The sequence below is a fragment of the Dermacentor silvarum genome, chromosome 8, assembly GCF_013339745.2.
Source record: "Dermacentor silvarum isolate Dsil-2018 chromosome 8, BIME_Dsil_1.4, whole genome shotgun sequence".
NCBI classification, from domain to species: domain Eukaryota; kingdom Metazoa; phylum Arthropoda; class Arachnida; order Ixodida; family Ixodidae; genus Dermacentor; species Dermacentor silvarum.
This window is the reverse complement of record NC_051161.1, coordinates 100590069-100604970: the sequence shown is the minus strand read 5'-3', so window position 1 is coordinate 100604970 and position 14902 is coordinate 100590069. Positions and strand designations below refer to the sequence as shown.

Genomic DNA, 14902 nt, shown 5'->3' with positions numbered 1-14902 from the left:
CCCTCGGTTTACTAACAACCTTCTTAGTTATTTCTGAGGCTCCCTTCGTGCTTTTACTAAAGCATGCTTTTTAATGTGCATCGTAATATAGAAACTTTCTATTGGGAATATCAGGTTCTTGAAGTTGTTTGATATTAATGGTGAAAAGGCCGTACATTATTCACAAACTGTTTGAAAAATAATCAATTCGCTTCTGGCACTATTCAATTCATGTTCGATTCGATCTCAAACGTAACGCTGCTATTCGCGCACCCCTAATTAATTGGGTGAAAATGGCCACCCAGTAAAGAAGTATCATGATGACACGTGGCAATATAGCATGAATGCAGCTGCATAAAATTTAAAGGCATTGGCATGTGCAAAAGCAGGGGAGAGAGGGGTTCGAGAGATTAGCCTCCCTCCCACTAGTGAAAACCCGTGTGTGTGCCTATGGTTAAAGAGGTAAGAAAGAGGAATAGAATCGCTAAATACATTTTCTAGTGACATGTTGCTCTTGAAAACACAATCTGGACTTTGTCAGAAAAAGTTTCCTTTCTCTAATGTGACTTCAGCTAAGAGAAACACTGACTGGCATTTGAAGAACGTAGTCTCTCAATACAATGTAATCTACTATCATATTTACTTGTGTAATGAACGCACTTGTGTAATTAATGCACCCCCAGATTGGTTGTGAAAAACCAGATTTTTTTTTACTGCCGTAATGAATGCACCCAAAACTTCGCTACTGTGCAGTCCCACGATCGAACAGCCATGTTGTAGTGTTCCGGAGAGGCTTGAATCCTTTACTCTCATACACGTATTTAAAGCAAGTGCCCTTAATCTCAATGCCCATCGCTGGTTCGAAATACTAAATGATGATGCCATGTGAGAAATGCCGACATCACGTAAACAAAATTCTGCAGATAACTTCTGTAGGCTACACATCCACGCTAGTGGCAAGCATGCCCTGGCGGCACACTGGCAAGGGCGGTGGGTTTGATGACTGAGAAGCTGACAGCAAAGCCGTAACGAGAGAACACTGGCGGTAAGCATGCGGTAAGAACAGGCTCTGTGTTATCACGGTAGCTTGCGGCCTGATTTAAAAGAGCGACTGTGATGACGCTCAGCCTGTTCTCACCACAACCTTGCTGCCAGTGCCGGCGCAAAGGCACCTCGCAAACTCTATAGAGAAACAAAGCGTAACTGGCTCTCTGCAACAGTTACTTTACGCAGTTTACAGACTTCACTCTGACGTAATGGCAGAGAGGGCGTGCGCAATGCGTAGCCAGGTGCGGGGGTGCGGCGCACGGGAGAGGCTAAGTGAAGGAGTAGTGGCCGGCACTTGGTTGGCATAATCAGCCTAGTCGTGCGTAGTGTCGAATTCGCGTGTCTTTGGTTTTGCTGTGTGGGATGGGCCCCAAGTCGAGTAATACGGCTGCTGCAGGACAGAGAGTTCATCTGCTCACACAACGGAAACGCTGATCAGACACCGATAAACTTTGACATGCCGATGAGCAGGACGGTCAAGTAAAGAGACGCACGTAGCGTGGTTGTCAAAACAACAGGTGCCGAAAAGCAGCACTTCAATGTGATGCTTGCGTTAACGGCAGACGGCCGGAAGCGGCTGCAAGGATGAGCTGTTGGCGATCCACGATGTGGATGAAGTGGCCAGTGCCCAGGCGACAGGTCTGGTGGTTCCGACGCGGAGTGAAGTGCACTAACAGCGCTGCTATGGTTTGCAAATAGTATGCATGCATTTTTACTGCAAAGATAAGTTATCTAATGCATTTTTCCAATCATTACCGTTTTACTTTTCAATTTTTGCTGTTTCGAAAAATTCTCTTAAAATTTACCCCGCATAATAAATGCACCCCCCCCCCCCCCCCAATTTTGCTTTGGATTTTCAGGGAAAAATGCACATTCATTACGCGAGCATATACGGTATTTCTTTTTGATGCTTCTTTAACATGAACAGCACTGCACCTTCTATTTTATGAGCACCGAATGGTTTAGATAGATACTTGTGGCAATTTTGGTTTTTGTCATTGTCATTTAGCAGCACTGGCCAGATTACTCTTATTTTATTATTTTTCCAGCATCTACAGCGGAGGAAGCTGCTAGGTGTTCACCAGGAAGCTACAGTCTCTACCAAACCCAAGGTACTACTGCCCAGTCTGAAACCTGATGGCACGCCAGAAAACCGCTTGGCTTTGGCAGCTGCACCTGTGGCAAATGGACAGACTTCTGATTTGCCAAATTTTAAGGCTCTACTTTGCCTGGCCAACTCTGAGTCACCCCAGGGGAAACCCTTGTGTGCAATTGATGACCCGCACCATTCTACACTTCCGAGCGTACCTCCGATCATATTTGCAACACCTTGCAACTCCACGACAATATTGTCCCAATCTGAACTGCTCGCTTCATCGACGAATGCAAGCTCTCAACTTTCCAACCTTCCAAGTGGAACGGCAATTGTATTCACCGCCCCCTGCCACAATGGCACAGGCACCGCACACAAAACCAAATTATTGTGTTCGCCAAGTGGTTCGAGGTCCCGTGATGTCCAGCTTTCTAGTGCACCCACTGTTGTATTGACCACTCTCCTCGGCTCCGAGATATCCCGACCCCTAGTGTTGTGTTTCACGCATGATTCGAGCTCAAGTAATTCCTGGCAGCCTCTGAGTGAGCCCAACGTGGTGCTAGCCACTCCCCGCCATGCCGAGACGCAATTATCTCAGTCCAAACTGTTGTGTTCATCAAGTAACTCCCTTCCAAACATGCCCACACTTCTGCTCACAACCCTATGCCAAGCTGAGGCACCGCATCATGGCACACCAGAAAACTGTGTTAGTTTAACAACTGTGCCAGTGATGCAAGTATGTAGTGTTGAAAGTCCAAGTTCCACAAGTTCCCAGGTTGGTGACAGTCTCTTTACAGCTGTTAGTACGAATGGGTAGTGCTACAGGCTCGCATGTAACATGTAAACTATCTGCAACAAACCATTTTATTTTTCATAACTTGATATTCATCCTTCGTATAATAAAGTGTGTTTATCTGCGACTTCAATGTGAAGGAAATTTTTCCGTTGCTGCAACGGAAGACTGAATCATTAAGTGAAAACTGTACCATGGGTGTCATTGGCCAAATGGTTGAATTGCACGCAGTTTGCAAAAGCACTGCAATGCAGTTACAAGTTGAAGCCGCTGTTGCTCCGCGCATGAGCTAGCAGAATAAAACACTACCACGGTTTTCGCATGAAATGTAAAAGCATTGTTTTCGCATGAAATGTAAAAGCCAGTGGTATGTTTCAGTAGGCTTACAAGTAGCGAGAGCTTAGTTCACAAATCTGTGCAGTACATGATAAAAACGCAGCCTGTGTGGGATTCTCTGGGTGGTGCACAGGGTGGAAGGCATCAGATACGGATAGCAGCATAAACACGCTGCATGAACAAACACTTACATTGTGGCAGGAGAAGCCCTGGGGTGTCGAGAAACATTCGTAATAACCCCAACATTAACGTTGAGAGGCTTCTAGCCAACAGACTTCGCTTCGTCTTGAGCGATTGATAGTGCTTCAAAATGCGCAAGTTGAAGGTGGCTACTATCCGTCGGTCAAGCTGGTGCAGGACAAAGCCGGTCCACACCACACAGTATGGCCGGACTGGAGCGTATGAGCGCGAGCGCACACTCAAGCCCTGTTGTGCACAATGCAAGCGCTGCGCGTACACACTGCAGTTGCGTGTAGGTGCGGTCCGCTACGTAACATAGATTCCGTGCCGACCGTGGGGTGCCGCGACGAGTCCGCTGACTGAGCGCACTGTGGCTCAGTGAGGAGAACCACCTTTGGCGCGTTGTAGGTGCTAAAATTGGAAGTAGTGGCATCTACGTGAACATCCCAAACCAAATTTGAAGTGCACGCCACTGTTACGTTCAATAGGCAGAGCACTGTGGGCACGTCCCGCTCCACCGTAGACTTCGCAGTGCAAGTAATTGAAGCAGGAGCAGAAGCATCGTGTGGGCGACGTTTGATTTCCAATAACTCCGCTTCTGCTCAACGCATTGAAGTACTTTTTGCGGCAAAGTATTTCTGTAGTAGCCGACTTAAACTTCAAGTGCGTTTCTTTAAAAGAAATGCCACTTTAAAGAGTACTATCTGTCTTGTCATGGCTCCTTTGCCACTCTCTCAGGCACCTTTGTGAGACACAAATCTTGAAAGATTGCTGTGAGTGCACTGCGGAAAGGGCAAAAAATATAGAAAGATCAACATGCAGGACATTGCTACCTTCTACGCCCCAACTGTGAGGAAACGGTGTGTTGAGGAGGAAGGGGGAAATTAAACACTGTGCTTCTTGTATTTGTGTTATTAGGGCCTTTTCTAATATTCCTGTGGGAACATATTCATCGAGAGGCATCACACTCCATTCTCAGTTCTGAAAAGAGAGGTTACAGGGCCATTGAAGGCCCCCTAAACCACTCTGAGCTCAAAAATTTGTTACATAGTGGCAGCTGTGTACCAGTTTCTAATGAACATACAGTCGCAAGAACTTCTTTAGAATGATGTTGTAGTAGCAGTGTTACAGGCGTCTGATGAATAACTACGTGGCCGCTGTGGTTTCTTGCTCGCCTTCGCTACCCCACTGGGGCTCTCTCTCCTTGCCACACAGTTGCACCAATTCCATGCAGTGCAGCAAAAGCTACGGCCCTGTCAACACATTAGAAGATAGGCTCCTCCCTTGTCTGCCCTTAATCGCCCTCCGTGTGAGGCCAACTGAAGGGAACCTTCGTGGAAGGATTAGTGGCGCATGATAGGCGAGCCACCTTCCCTTCTTAGAACACACTATGGGTTCCTGTCATGTTGGCACCAATATTGCCTTTTCCCTGCTGTCATCACGACATGCGAGAAAGGATCGGAAAAGCCCAGAGAGGAGCATGGGATTCTATTAAATTGTTGCTCACCCGTGCGCTGTCACCCGTGCGCTGTTCGCGAAAGATGATCATCGTGGTATGCTGTTTGCCATGCGCATGTTTATTTAAAATGTGTACAAAATATGTCAGGGTTGCTTTCTTTAAGCTAGTGAGTCAGAGTGTTGTTAATAGCATGCGCCACTCTTGCTTCTTTGCAGGTAACACAGTGCAAGTCCTGTGTTGATCAAGTGTGTACATTGGGCAGTCAGACAGAGACTGGACATGTGATGGCGGAAACGAGCACCCAAACTGCCATGGCCTTCCCACGTACCATTCCTGTGCAGACAAGTCCAACGGTCAGTAAAGTGGTATACACAGCTGCTATGTCTACAAAAATAACAGGTCTCCTAATTTTTTTTTTTCGACTATACGGGTTTTAAAAGACATTTAATGTGGCAGATAGCACAATTCTATTTCTTGAACTGGACTGCTTGAAGAGGTGCACATTATTGGCTCGATAAATCAAAATGCTAATTGACTAATTAACAAAATCCCACTAATTATTCTCATAAGTAATAATTTGACTCAAGTTTCCGAGACATATTCACTTGGAACTTGAAATGAATTTTGAGGATGGCAGCAGTTTTTAGACATATCAATCTTGCGTTAGAAATGCACTGGTGTTCCACTTATGTTTTTAACAAAATGGCATTTCATGAATTGAAGCACCAAAGTAATGAACAGGAGTGAATTTCGTTGCTAGCTTTGGGAATAATTATCTGAAAACTGGTGTCATCCTAATAATTCGTTTAAAGTGTATATGCTTTGCGAGCTACAATTTTTAAATGGCAATATGTGCCACAATGTTGTCTGCTAAAAGCTTATTTAGTGGAATCTTCTTAGTTAAAATTACACCTTGTGATTTCTTATGCAAATAATAACTGTCGCTTTGAGTAATCCAGGTGAAGGACTACAATTGTGCTATCTGGCATGGGTATATTTTACTAATTCTTTATACAGAGTCAACGTTCGATTTTTCTGACTCCTTGGGGACGCAAAAGCTTCAGAATAATTGGGCGGTCTGAAAAAAAAAAACGAATGCATCCCTTTTACTACCCCTAAGGGCTCAAATCACCACAGGCATGTCCGAAATAGCTCTGAATGCTTGCTAGTACACTTAATTGGGCATGTCGGTGCTCGTACTGTGATAGGAGACGGTGGGTGCATGCGTGTGCACTCGCCAGAATACATACTGTGTCCCGTGACAATTTCCCCTTCCCACTCTTAGTATGCTTCACCGCAATACTTTGCATATGCCTCACTGCGTAACATTGCCGTAATGAGGCGAAGATGACTTCCCCGAACTGGCATTATGCAACACGCCGAGCTTCCAAAGCATTGGCGAGGATTGCAGAGGCGGAGTGGAGTCAGGTGTCATTGTTAACAGCAGCAAATTGTTTCAATAAAATACATGGCACCGAACAGAAAAAGCTCGGTAGCAAACGTCGAAGTAGCTAGGCCTAACGTTGCAGCGGTGATGGCTGCAAGGGGATCTGCGTGTGAAAGCGGCGGTTCAAGGCGGCGAGATAATCAAAATGGCTTCGATTAATGCTGTTTCGGACCAACGGTCATGGCAAAATGTCCGGGAAATCGGACGGTGAAGGTTTTTTGCGTCCAAAATTTCAGACGTTCTTATACATTGACTCTGTATACATGGTTCGTGGCAGTGCCGTGAAGGTGTCCAAATTATCGGGCATGTCTGCAAAATAGGGCATCCAAGAAAATCGTTCAGTGACTGTAGTCTAAAAAATATACATATCCCGGTATGATTCGAGTAATGCTCTTTATTTTTTCAGTGTCAGAACGTAAAAGCTCTGTTGCATTTATGACACTCCTGTTACACTGGACAGTGAAATGCCATTAGAATCGAATAACATTAGCATTGGATGACAATTGACTGTTATAAAGGTGGTGCATCTCAGCATGTAGAAATGAGATGCCCGACCATACTTGCTGGCGGTGAAGCACTGAGGGCCCGCCACAGCCTTACATCTTTTTATTGCATGCACAAGGCTCGCACTAGGGGGGCGCCATCAATTGGCTACATATATTTAACAAAAGGGTTTTTAATGCCATTATAATTAAATGATTTTCACGATCTAATGAGTTGAAGGAACTCCTTTGGCTTTGCATTCGAAGCGAAGGTTTACTCTCTACCCCAGATACACAGCAATACAAGACATTGGGCATTTGTCATTTGAGAATCAGCATCGAAAGTGTTATGAGCTTTTTGTTGTTTAAGGCATTTGTTAATTTAACGAGAAAAAAAGCTATACTGCAGACTGTTACGAAATGTTCTTACTCTCCAACTCACTAGCATCTAAGGAGGTCTGGGCGCCGCCGCTCCGCTAGTCGGCCTTATTGTAAATACTCGGGTGCTTGCATGCACACACAGTGTTGAACGGGAACTTCTTTTGTTCCGGTTTTCGTTCCTGTTCAACGAAAACAGTTCAGTTCTAGTTCTACTTTGGAGAGAAAAATGAAGGGTTCGAATCAGTTCATGTTCGATTCCATAACCGAATAATATTTAAAGGAAAACAGCATAAACTTATTTTGTAGAATGCTCCTGAGCTTCATGATAAGAAGTTATCCACATCCAATGTAAGTGTTGGAATCTATATGAAGTGAAGGGGTCCAATAAGTACTTTGCAATTGAATCCAATGTGTACGATTATATTTAGGGTCGTGTCGGCGATGTCACGACAAGTTAGGCGATGTGTGACGTTTGTGGAGGAAGAATAGGTGAAGAGAGGTGTATGGGGGGGAAGGGGGCACTGAGTTTAGGTAGACTATACCTCTTGTGTCACAGGCACATACACATTCTAGAGCTATGGCATGAATGAGCCAAGAATCAATAATACAAATGTAATAAGTTTAGGAAGTCGAATAAGCTGTTTAAATTATTAAGAGATGTGAGCTTTGGAGACACCTACGACCTGTCATTGTAGTTACAAGCTTTATGTCATGATAAATTACTTTATTAGAACAGAGGTGCACTCATTGGCACTACTTCATGTGTCAAGATTTCTTAAAATATAAGCCAGAGCACCTTGTGGCAAATACGTAGCTGCCCAGGAAAGGCATAGGCCAAATATAATTACAGAAAATCGAAGGATTCGTTGATTATCACAGCTTCTTCCACCAAGAAATCAGTGGGCTTTAGAGATTGATAAGATCCAACATTAGATATACAAGATCTTCTTTTCGTGACTTAATGTTTTATTAAGCAGAACACAGGTGTTCCCACTGGTGGTATTTTTTTTAAAGTCAACATGCAGTTTCAGTCAGTTTCATACAAAAGTCTGCTAAAATGAACCCTACCCTCGCTCAATGCCCTCAATCTGTGTGCAGATCTACGATAATCACAGTCAGATTCAAAGGTGATATAAGATGAAAAGGATGAATATGATCACAAATAACTTTCTGATAAGGCTACATCAGCAAGAACTCAAAGGTAGAACTGAAGGGGGCACTGGAAAACTTACAGCCAGAAGATCCATATCATGTTCCGCAGGAACACGGACAAGCAACTAAAGTGTGCTTAGGGAGAGTCAGGATGGGCAAGGCTGTGACATCTGCAAGGCTAGCAATCATATTCAAAAGGAAGAGTTTTGGTACTATGGGATCAGATACACGTGGAAATCGCTTTTGAGGTGCAGCATGGGGAAGTAAGTTGATATCTTCTAACTGGTATAATTGGGCACAGCCTTTACCTAGCAACGACTCAACATTATAATCAGGCTGCCCATAACCATTCATCCCGCTAGTTTCGAGCAAAGGGCAAGGCCACGAGGGGAGCCATAAGACAGAAATTCCACAGCTCTGTTTTGAATGCCCCTGTAAGACATTTTTGTCTGTGCAACTTAAACTTCCCCTGTCCAATCGCTCCTCCCTTCTCCCCTGCCTTCTCAAAGGTGTCCATGTACCAAACGGGGAGTTCATAACCAGGTAATTATAAATAAACATTTTCAACACCTATCTCGGGTAGCAGGCAAAGAAACCTGTGCTTTAAGTACACCATTCTTGAACCACAAGTGAAAATCAATACTGTAAAATCTTGTTATCACAAAGTTAGAGGAGCCAAATTACTTCGTTATATCCATTACTTGGTTATATTGTGATATGACGATTTATTAGACGTCTCACGCAATCGAGGCAGTCCACGAACGCTGATGGTGCGCACAGCGACAGACGCAAGAGCACTTCTTCCTCTTCTTCACTACAATGGCCCCCAGGAGAGAAGATGAGCCATCCTGGCGACCCACGGCGTAGGTAGGATCAGGGGGTCATAGTATGGCTTAAGTTGGCTGACATGAACCGTGTCACGTCCGCAATGTCTAAGGTCGTGTGATGGCATCACAGGCTCGACAACGTAGCTGACAGCCGAGGTACGGTCGATGACGCGGTAGGGACCATCATAGCGTGCAAGAAGTTTGGTTGAAAGGCCAGGGCTGTGAGGTGGGATCCACAACCAAACAAGGGAACCAGGCGGAAAATGTGGTGTAGGCACGTTACTGTCATGCCGCAGCTTTTGGCGACCTTGGGCGGCAGTCGTAAGGGTACGGGCGAGCTGCCTACAGTCCTCTGCGTATTTGGCGGCTTCAGACACTGGCGTGCATTCAGAAGCGTCGGGTCAGTATGGGAGCAGGGTGTCCATTGTACACCAGGGCTCGCGGCCATATAACAGAAAGAATGGCGAAAAGCCAGTGGTAGCTTGTGTGGCGGTGTTATAGGCATACGTGACGAACGGCAAAACAGTGTCCCAGTTACTGTGGTCCGAGGCAGCGTACATAGTCAACATGTCACCGAGTGTGCGGTTGAACCTCTCTGTCAAGCCGTTCGTTTGCGGGTGGTAGGCGGTAGACTTGCGGTGAACGATGCTGCATGCAGCGAGAAAGGCTTGTATTATTTCGGACAGGAACACACGCCCCCGGTCGCTGAGCAGTTCGCGTGGTGCTCCATGTCGAAGAACGAAGTTCCGCAAGATGAAGAAGGCAACGTCACGCGCAGAAGCCGCCGAAAGTGCTGCGGCAGTCTCGGCGGAGCGCGTCAAGTGGTCGACGCCTACAATTATCCATCGGTTACCCGAGGAACTGTAGGGAAGTGGCCCGTATAGGCCTATGCCGACACGATCAAATGGCCGGGCCGGGCAGGGGAGCGGCTGTAACTCGCCAGGAGGGCGCTGTTGAATTTTACGCCTTTGGCACGCCGTACAAGCGCGTACGTACTGGCGCATGAAGTGATACATGCCGTGCCAGTAGAAACGCTGCCTCAACTGAGTGTACGTTTTCAGAACGCCGGCGTGACCATTATGAGGAGCGGCATGGAAATAAGCGCATATGTCAGTACGCATGTGTCGTGGTATCACAAGCAGCCATTTGCGACCATCAGGCAAATAATTTCTGCGGTAAAGGACGTTTTCGTGGACAGCAAAGTGAGCGGCTTGGCGATGAAGTGTTCGAGAAGAGGGTGTGACGGATGGATCGTGGAGGAAATTCAGCATAGTTGAAAGTAGGGGATCCTTACGCTGCTCGGCCGGCATATCAGCGACCTTGATCGTCGACATGGATGCGAAGGGCGTTGACACTGAAGCCACATTCGGAAGGCAGCGGTGATCGGGAAAGCGCATCGGCGTCGGAGTGCTTTCTGCCCGATCGGTAGACAACGCGGATGTTATATTCTTGTAAGCGAAGTGCCCAGCGGCTGAGGCGACCTGACGGATTTTTCAACGAGGACAGCCAGCAAAGGGCATGGTGGTCGATAACAATGTCAAAAGGGCGACCATATAGGTACGGACGAAATTTGACGAGAGCCCAAATAATGGCCAAGCACTCTTTCTCTGTGACAGAGTAGTTGGCTTCTGCCTTCTTTAAAGTGCGACTCGCATATGCGACGACGTACTCGGCGTAGCCGTCTTTCCGTTGCGCTAGGACTGCACCAAGTCCGATGCCACTGGCAGCTCATCGAAGCTCTGGCAAAGAGTGACGACAGCTGCGACAGATGAAGGGTTTTGCGCGAGAAGCATTTGAAATGCGTCGTCCTCGATGCCCTTGAGGATGTGCTTCACCTTGTCCTCTTCACTCATGGTAGAATCGACGCGGGCGCAAATATCGACGACATCCTCTATGTAGCTGGTGTACGTCTCGCCGGGCTGTGGAGCGCGCTGGCGTAGACGCTGTTCAGCACGGAGCTTTCGTAAGGCTGGGCGGCCGAAGACTTCCGTGAATGCTGCCTTGAAAGCGGACCAGGATTTGGAGGTCCCGCTCATGATTGCGGAACCAGAGGTTCGCACCGTCAGCAAGATAGAAGATGACGGAACGTAACTTCGTCGGGTCATCCCACTTGTTGTTCTCACTGACGCGCTCATAGGTAGAGAGCCAATCTTCCACGTCAGTCTCACCGGCTCCGCTGAAGACGGGGGGGGTCCCGCTGCCGCTGGACGGTGCCGCAAATGATGGGCGCGGCGGAAGCTGCAGGTGGATTGTCGGTAGGCTCGAGCATGGTAGCGGCTGAAGCAGTCGGCAACGTTCGGCTGCAAAGTTCCAGGCTGAGGTCGGGGATTGCAGCACCTTCCACCAAATGTGATATGACGATTTATTAGACGTCTCACGCAATCGAGGCAGTCCACTGAACGCTGATGGTGCGCACAGCGACAGACGCAAGAGCACTTCTTCCTCTTCTTCACTACAATATGCATTATTGCCCTTTACTGCAATATATGCCCAATGACCTTAACCGGAGAAAGTGTAGGAGTGGGGTTGCAGAATGCAGAAGACAAAGATAATGTTCAATGGCCTGGCAAGGGAACAAGTATTCAGGATCGCCAGTCAGCCTCTAGAGTCAGTAAAGGAGTACATTTATCTAGGTCAATTACTCACAGGGGACCCTGATCATGAGAAAGAAATTTAGAGAAGAATAAATTGGGGTTGGAGTGCATACAGCAGGCATTGCCAAATCCTGACTTGGAGCTTACCACTGTCGTTCAAAAGAAAAGTGTACAATCATTGCATTCTACCGGTGCTAACATATGGGGCAGAAACTTGGAGGTTAACAAAGAAGCTGGAGAACTAGTTAAGGACCACACAAAGAGTGATGGAACGAAAAATGTTAGGCCTAACGTTAAGAGACAGGAAGAGAGCGGTGTGGATCAGAGAGCAAACGGGGATAGCCAATATTCTAGTTGCAATTAAGAGAAATAAATGGAGCTGGGCAGGCCATGTAATGCTTAGGATGGATAACTGGTGGACCATTAGAGTTACAGAATGGATACCAAGAGAAGGGAAGCGCAGTCGAGGACGGCAGAAAACTAGGTGGGGTGATGAAGTTAGGAAATTTTCAGGCGCAAGTTCGAATCAGCTAGCACAAGACAGGGGTAATTGGAGATCGCAACAGCCTATATTTATGTCCACTGCCTTCGCCTTGCAGTGGACATAAATATAGGCTGATGATGATGCCCATTGAGGTGCACAACTTTACAGAGACGTAGAAAAACACATTGCCACCCGCTGAACCGCTACATGGCCACATGCGCGATGAATTTTAATAAAACAGCAATAGAAGCTTCAGCATGCGCAACGAAAGACTTAGCACCTTAGGGTTGTCTTCTGTTCTAATTTGGTCGTTTTTCATTCTCGCTTTCCACTTCGCTTGTCTATGGCATTGTGAAATCGGCCAAGCGGCGACATGGTTGAAGAAAACAGCTTGAACGCTACACGTTAACAAAGTCCATCATAGTCGAGGACAACGTGGCCCACACCACAGTGTGCCCACTGCGCAACTGATCCTGCCTGATCTGCCACTCTCACTCTGCTGTGCACATGAGGCGGCCAACAAACTTTGCCGCGCCAGATTGGCTTGGCCGACTCATGGCTACCGAGATAGCACCGACGCCACGGTGAGAGTGAGAAGTCACGAATACAATTGAAAGTTAAAAAAAAAACTCGCTGCGAAGAAGCTTGTGTATGGGCTTCTTCTGCGTGAGCAGCACATGTGCCAAGAAAGGTAATTAAATTATGTAAGGAGCCACTTGTACAGCGAGGACATGCACGGCGCTTTTAGCAGCCGGAGTCTCAGTTTAAATACCACTGTTACTGTATACCACTAGGCCGGGGCCTAGTGGTAGAGCGTCCGCCTCGGCTGCGGGAGGTTGTGGGTTCGATTCCCACCGCAGCCGGGCACCCACTGGCTCAAATGGGCACATGCATACCCCGGCCTGGCGTTCGGATTCCTTCAGGGATGATATGCTTGGGAAAAGAGCCCGCGCCCAGAATTCCAGTCGAAACCCTCGTAAGCACAAAAAAAAGGTGATGTTTCGACCGCTCCCATGGCGGCCATTTCCCATGTGGCGCCCCAAGTACCTATTGAGGTGGGGACGCCTTCGTGTTGAGGACAAACACCCCTTTCCAAGTGTTGAGGTCCCATAATGGCCGAGCACCAGGCCGGGAGAGCGCTTGTATCTACTTTACTGGTAGGTGCCCGGCAGCAGCACTTGCCTCCCACAGCCGCGGCAGATGCTCTTCGACAAGGCTGTCTGTGGTTGGACAAGAGGCGCCCAGAGACAAGTCCTGAAATCTCTATCGGGCCCTCTTTCAAGATGTGAGCCCCCAGGACAGCCAAACACCAAGCCAGGGAATATCTCGACCCATTAGAAAAAAAATGGTGGGTTCCCGGCGGCACTGGGATTTGAACTTGGTACCTCTCACATTCGAGGTGGATGCTCTACCGTGACAGTGATGTCACGTACCACGCAAGAGTGACGGACTATGACTGACGATGTGTGTGCTGTGCTGTGTGCTCTCTCTCTCTCCACCCCATCTTTCATTCCCATGTGTAGGGTAGCAAACCGGTTGTGCCGAACTGGTTAACCTCCCTGCCTTACCTTCTCCACTCTTTGCTTCCTTCCTTCCTTACTAGAAAAAGTAGCACTTAGGTCCTACAGCATTGCAACAGAAGAGGGCAGAATGCTGCGGCATTTATTGTCAGTACTTATATAGGCCATCAGTTGTCGATGCGCACACAAGTGCACATCATGTGCCATGGTCAGCATGACCCAGTACGATACAGTGACTAAAAGCGACCACTCAGCTAGAAAGCACTTCTTAATACAAAACTATTTGATTGTCATCGATATCAAGTGTTCACGAGTTTATTGTTAACGTGCCTGCCACCCGATGCTGACACTTTGAAAATCGCACGATAGCGGTGCATTCACTTTTAAATCGTGGGAAGCTCGTGTGTGTTTACAAATGAGGCAGCATAGTTCAGCCACAAGTGCAGACAAGGCATGGATGAAAAGTTCCAGAGAAGGTGGCCTACCTGAACCTGAAACCATCATTTTTTTGTTTTAAGCTTAGCTCCAGGGTAAAGAAAAAAAAGTAACGTTCCAGTTCAGTTTCGGTTTGATGCCCTGCATGCACACGTTATTTCAACCCCAATCATGAAATGGCTACAGGATGAGCAAACTGGAGTCTGTCAAACATGTGCACTGATTAGGTGCTGCGAGGATCCGTAAGGCAAAGAGACTGAGCATTGTATTCCAGCACCACTGTGTCATCCATATTGTTCGTTTACAGTTTATCGGCTACCCGGCTGGCTAAGCCTTGCCTTGACAACTATGGTGGCCAGACATTTTGAAATAGAACTTTTATACGCATTATTAAAATATTTAATTTCATTGAAGCCCCAGAATCATTTTACAATAAATGAATTGCTTTTTCAAATGCTTTATACCTACCTTGTTCTACTGTATTCGCCATTCTGAAATGATCACCATTTATATCGCAGCTGAATGGCATTGAAGGACCCTAAATGATTTTCATGATTTTGTACAAACATACAAAGTCATTAGGGTAGGTCCTTCTCATCATTAAGTGACAAGTTTAAGCGCTTCGTTAAAGCGCGTAACTTAATATATAGTTTTAAAGATATGCATTGGTATCAATTGCAATGATGCCGCTCC

At 46.8% G+C, this 14902-nt stretch overlaps 1 protein-coding gene across 4 annotated transcripts in view; it reads left to right on the top strand.

Annotated features, from left to right (window-relative positions):
* LOC119461596 (uncharacterized) overlaps positions 1-14902 on the top strand; it is a 61984-nt gene that overhangs the window by 15577 nt on the left and 31505 nt on the right. For 2 of the 4 annotated variants that reach the window (XM_049655129.1, XM_037722948.2), the window contains exon 3: positions 5103-5240. In XM_049655129.1, coding sequence (XP_049511086.1) covers positions 5103-5240 — 138 coding nt within the window. Of the gene's footprint in view, positions 1-2075; positions 2139-5102; positions 5241-8858; positions 8893-14902 lie in introns of all 4 variants that reach the window. The other 2 variants (XR_005194011.2, XM_049655130.1) reach the window with 2 other exon arrangements.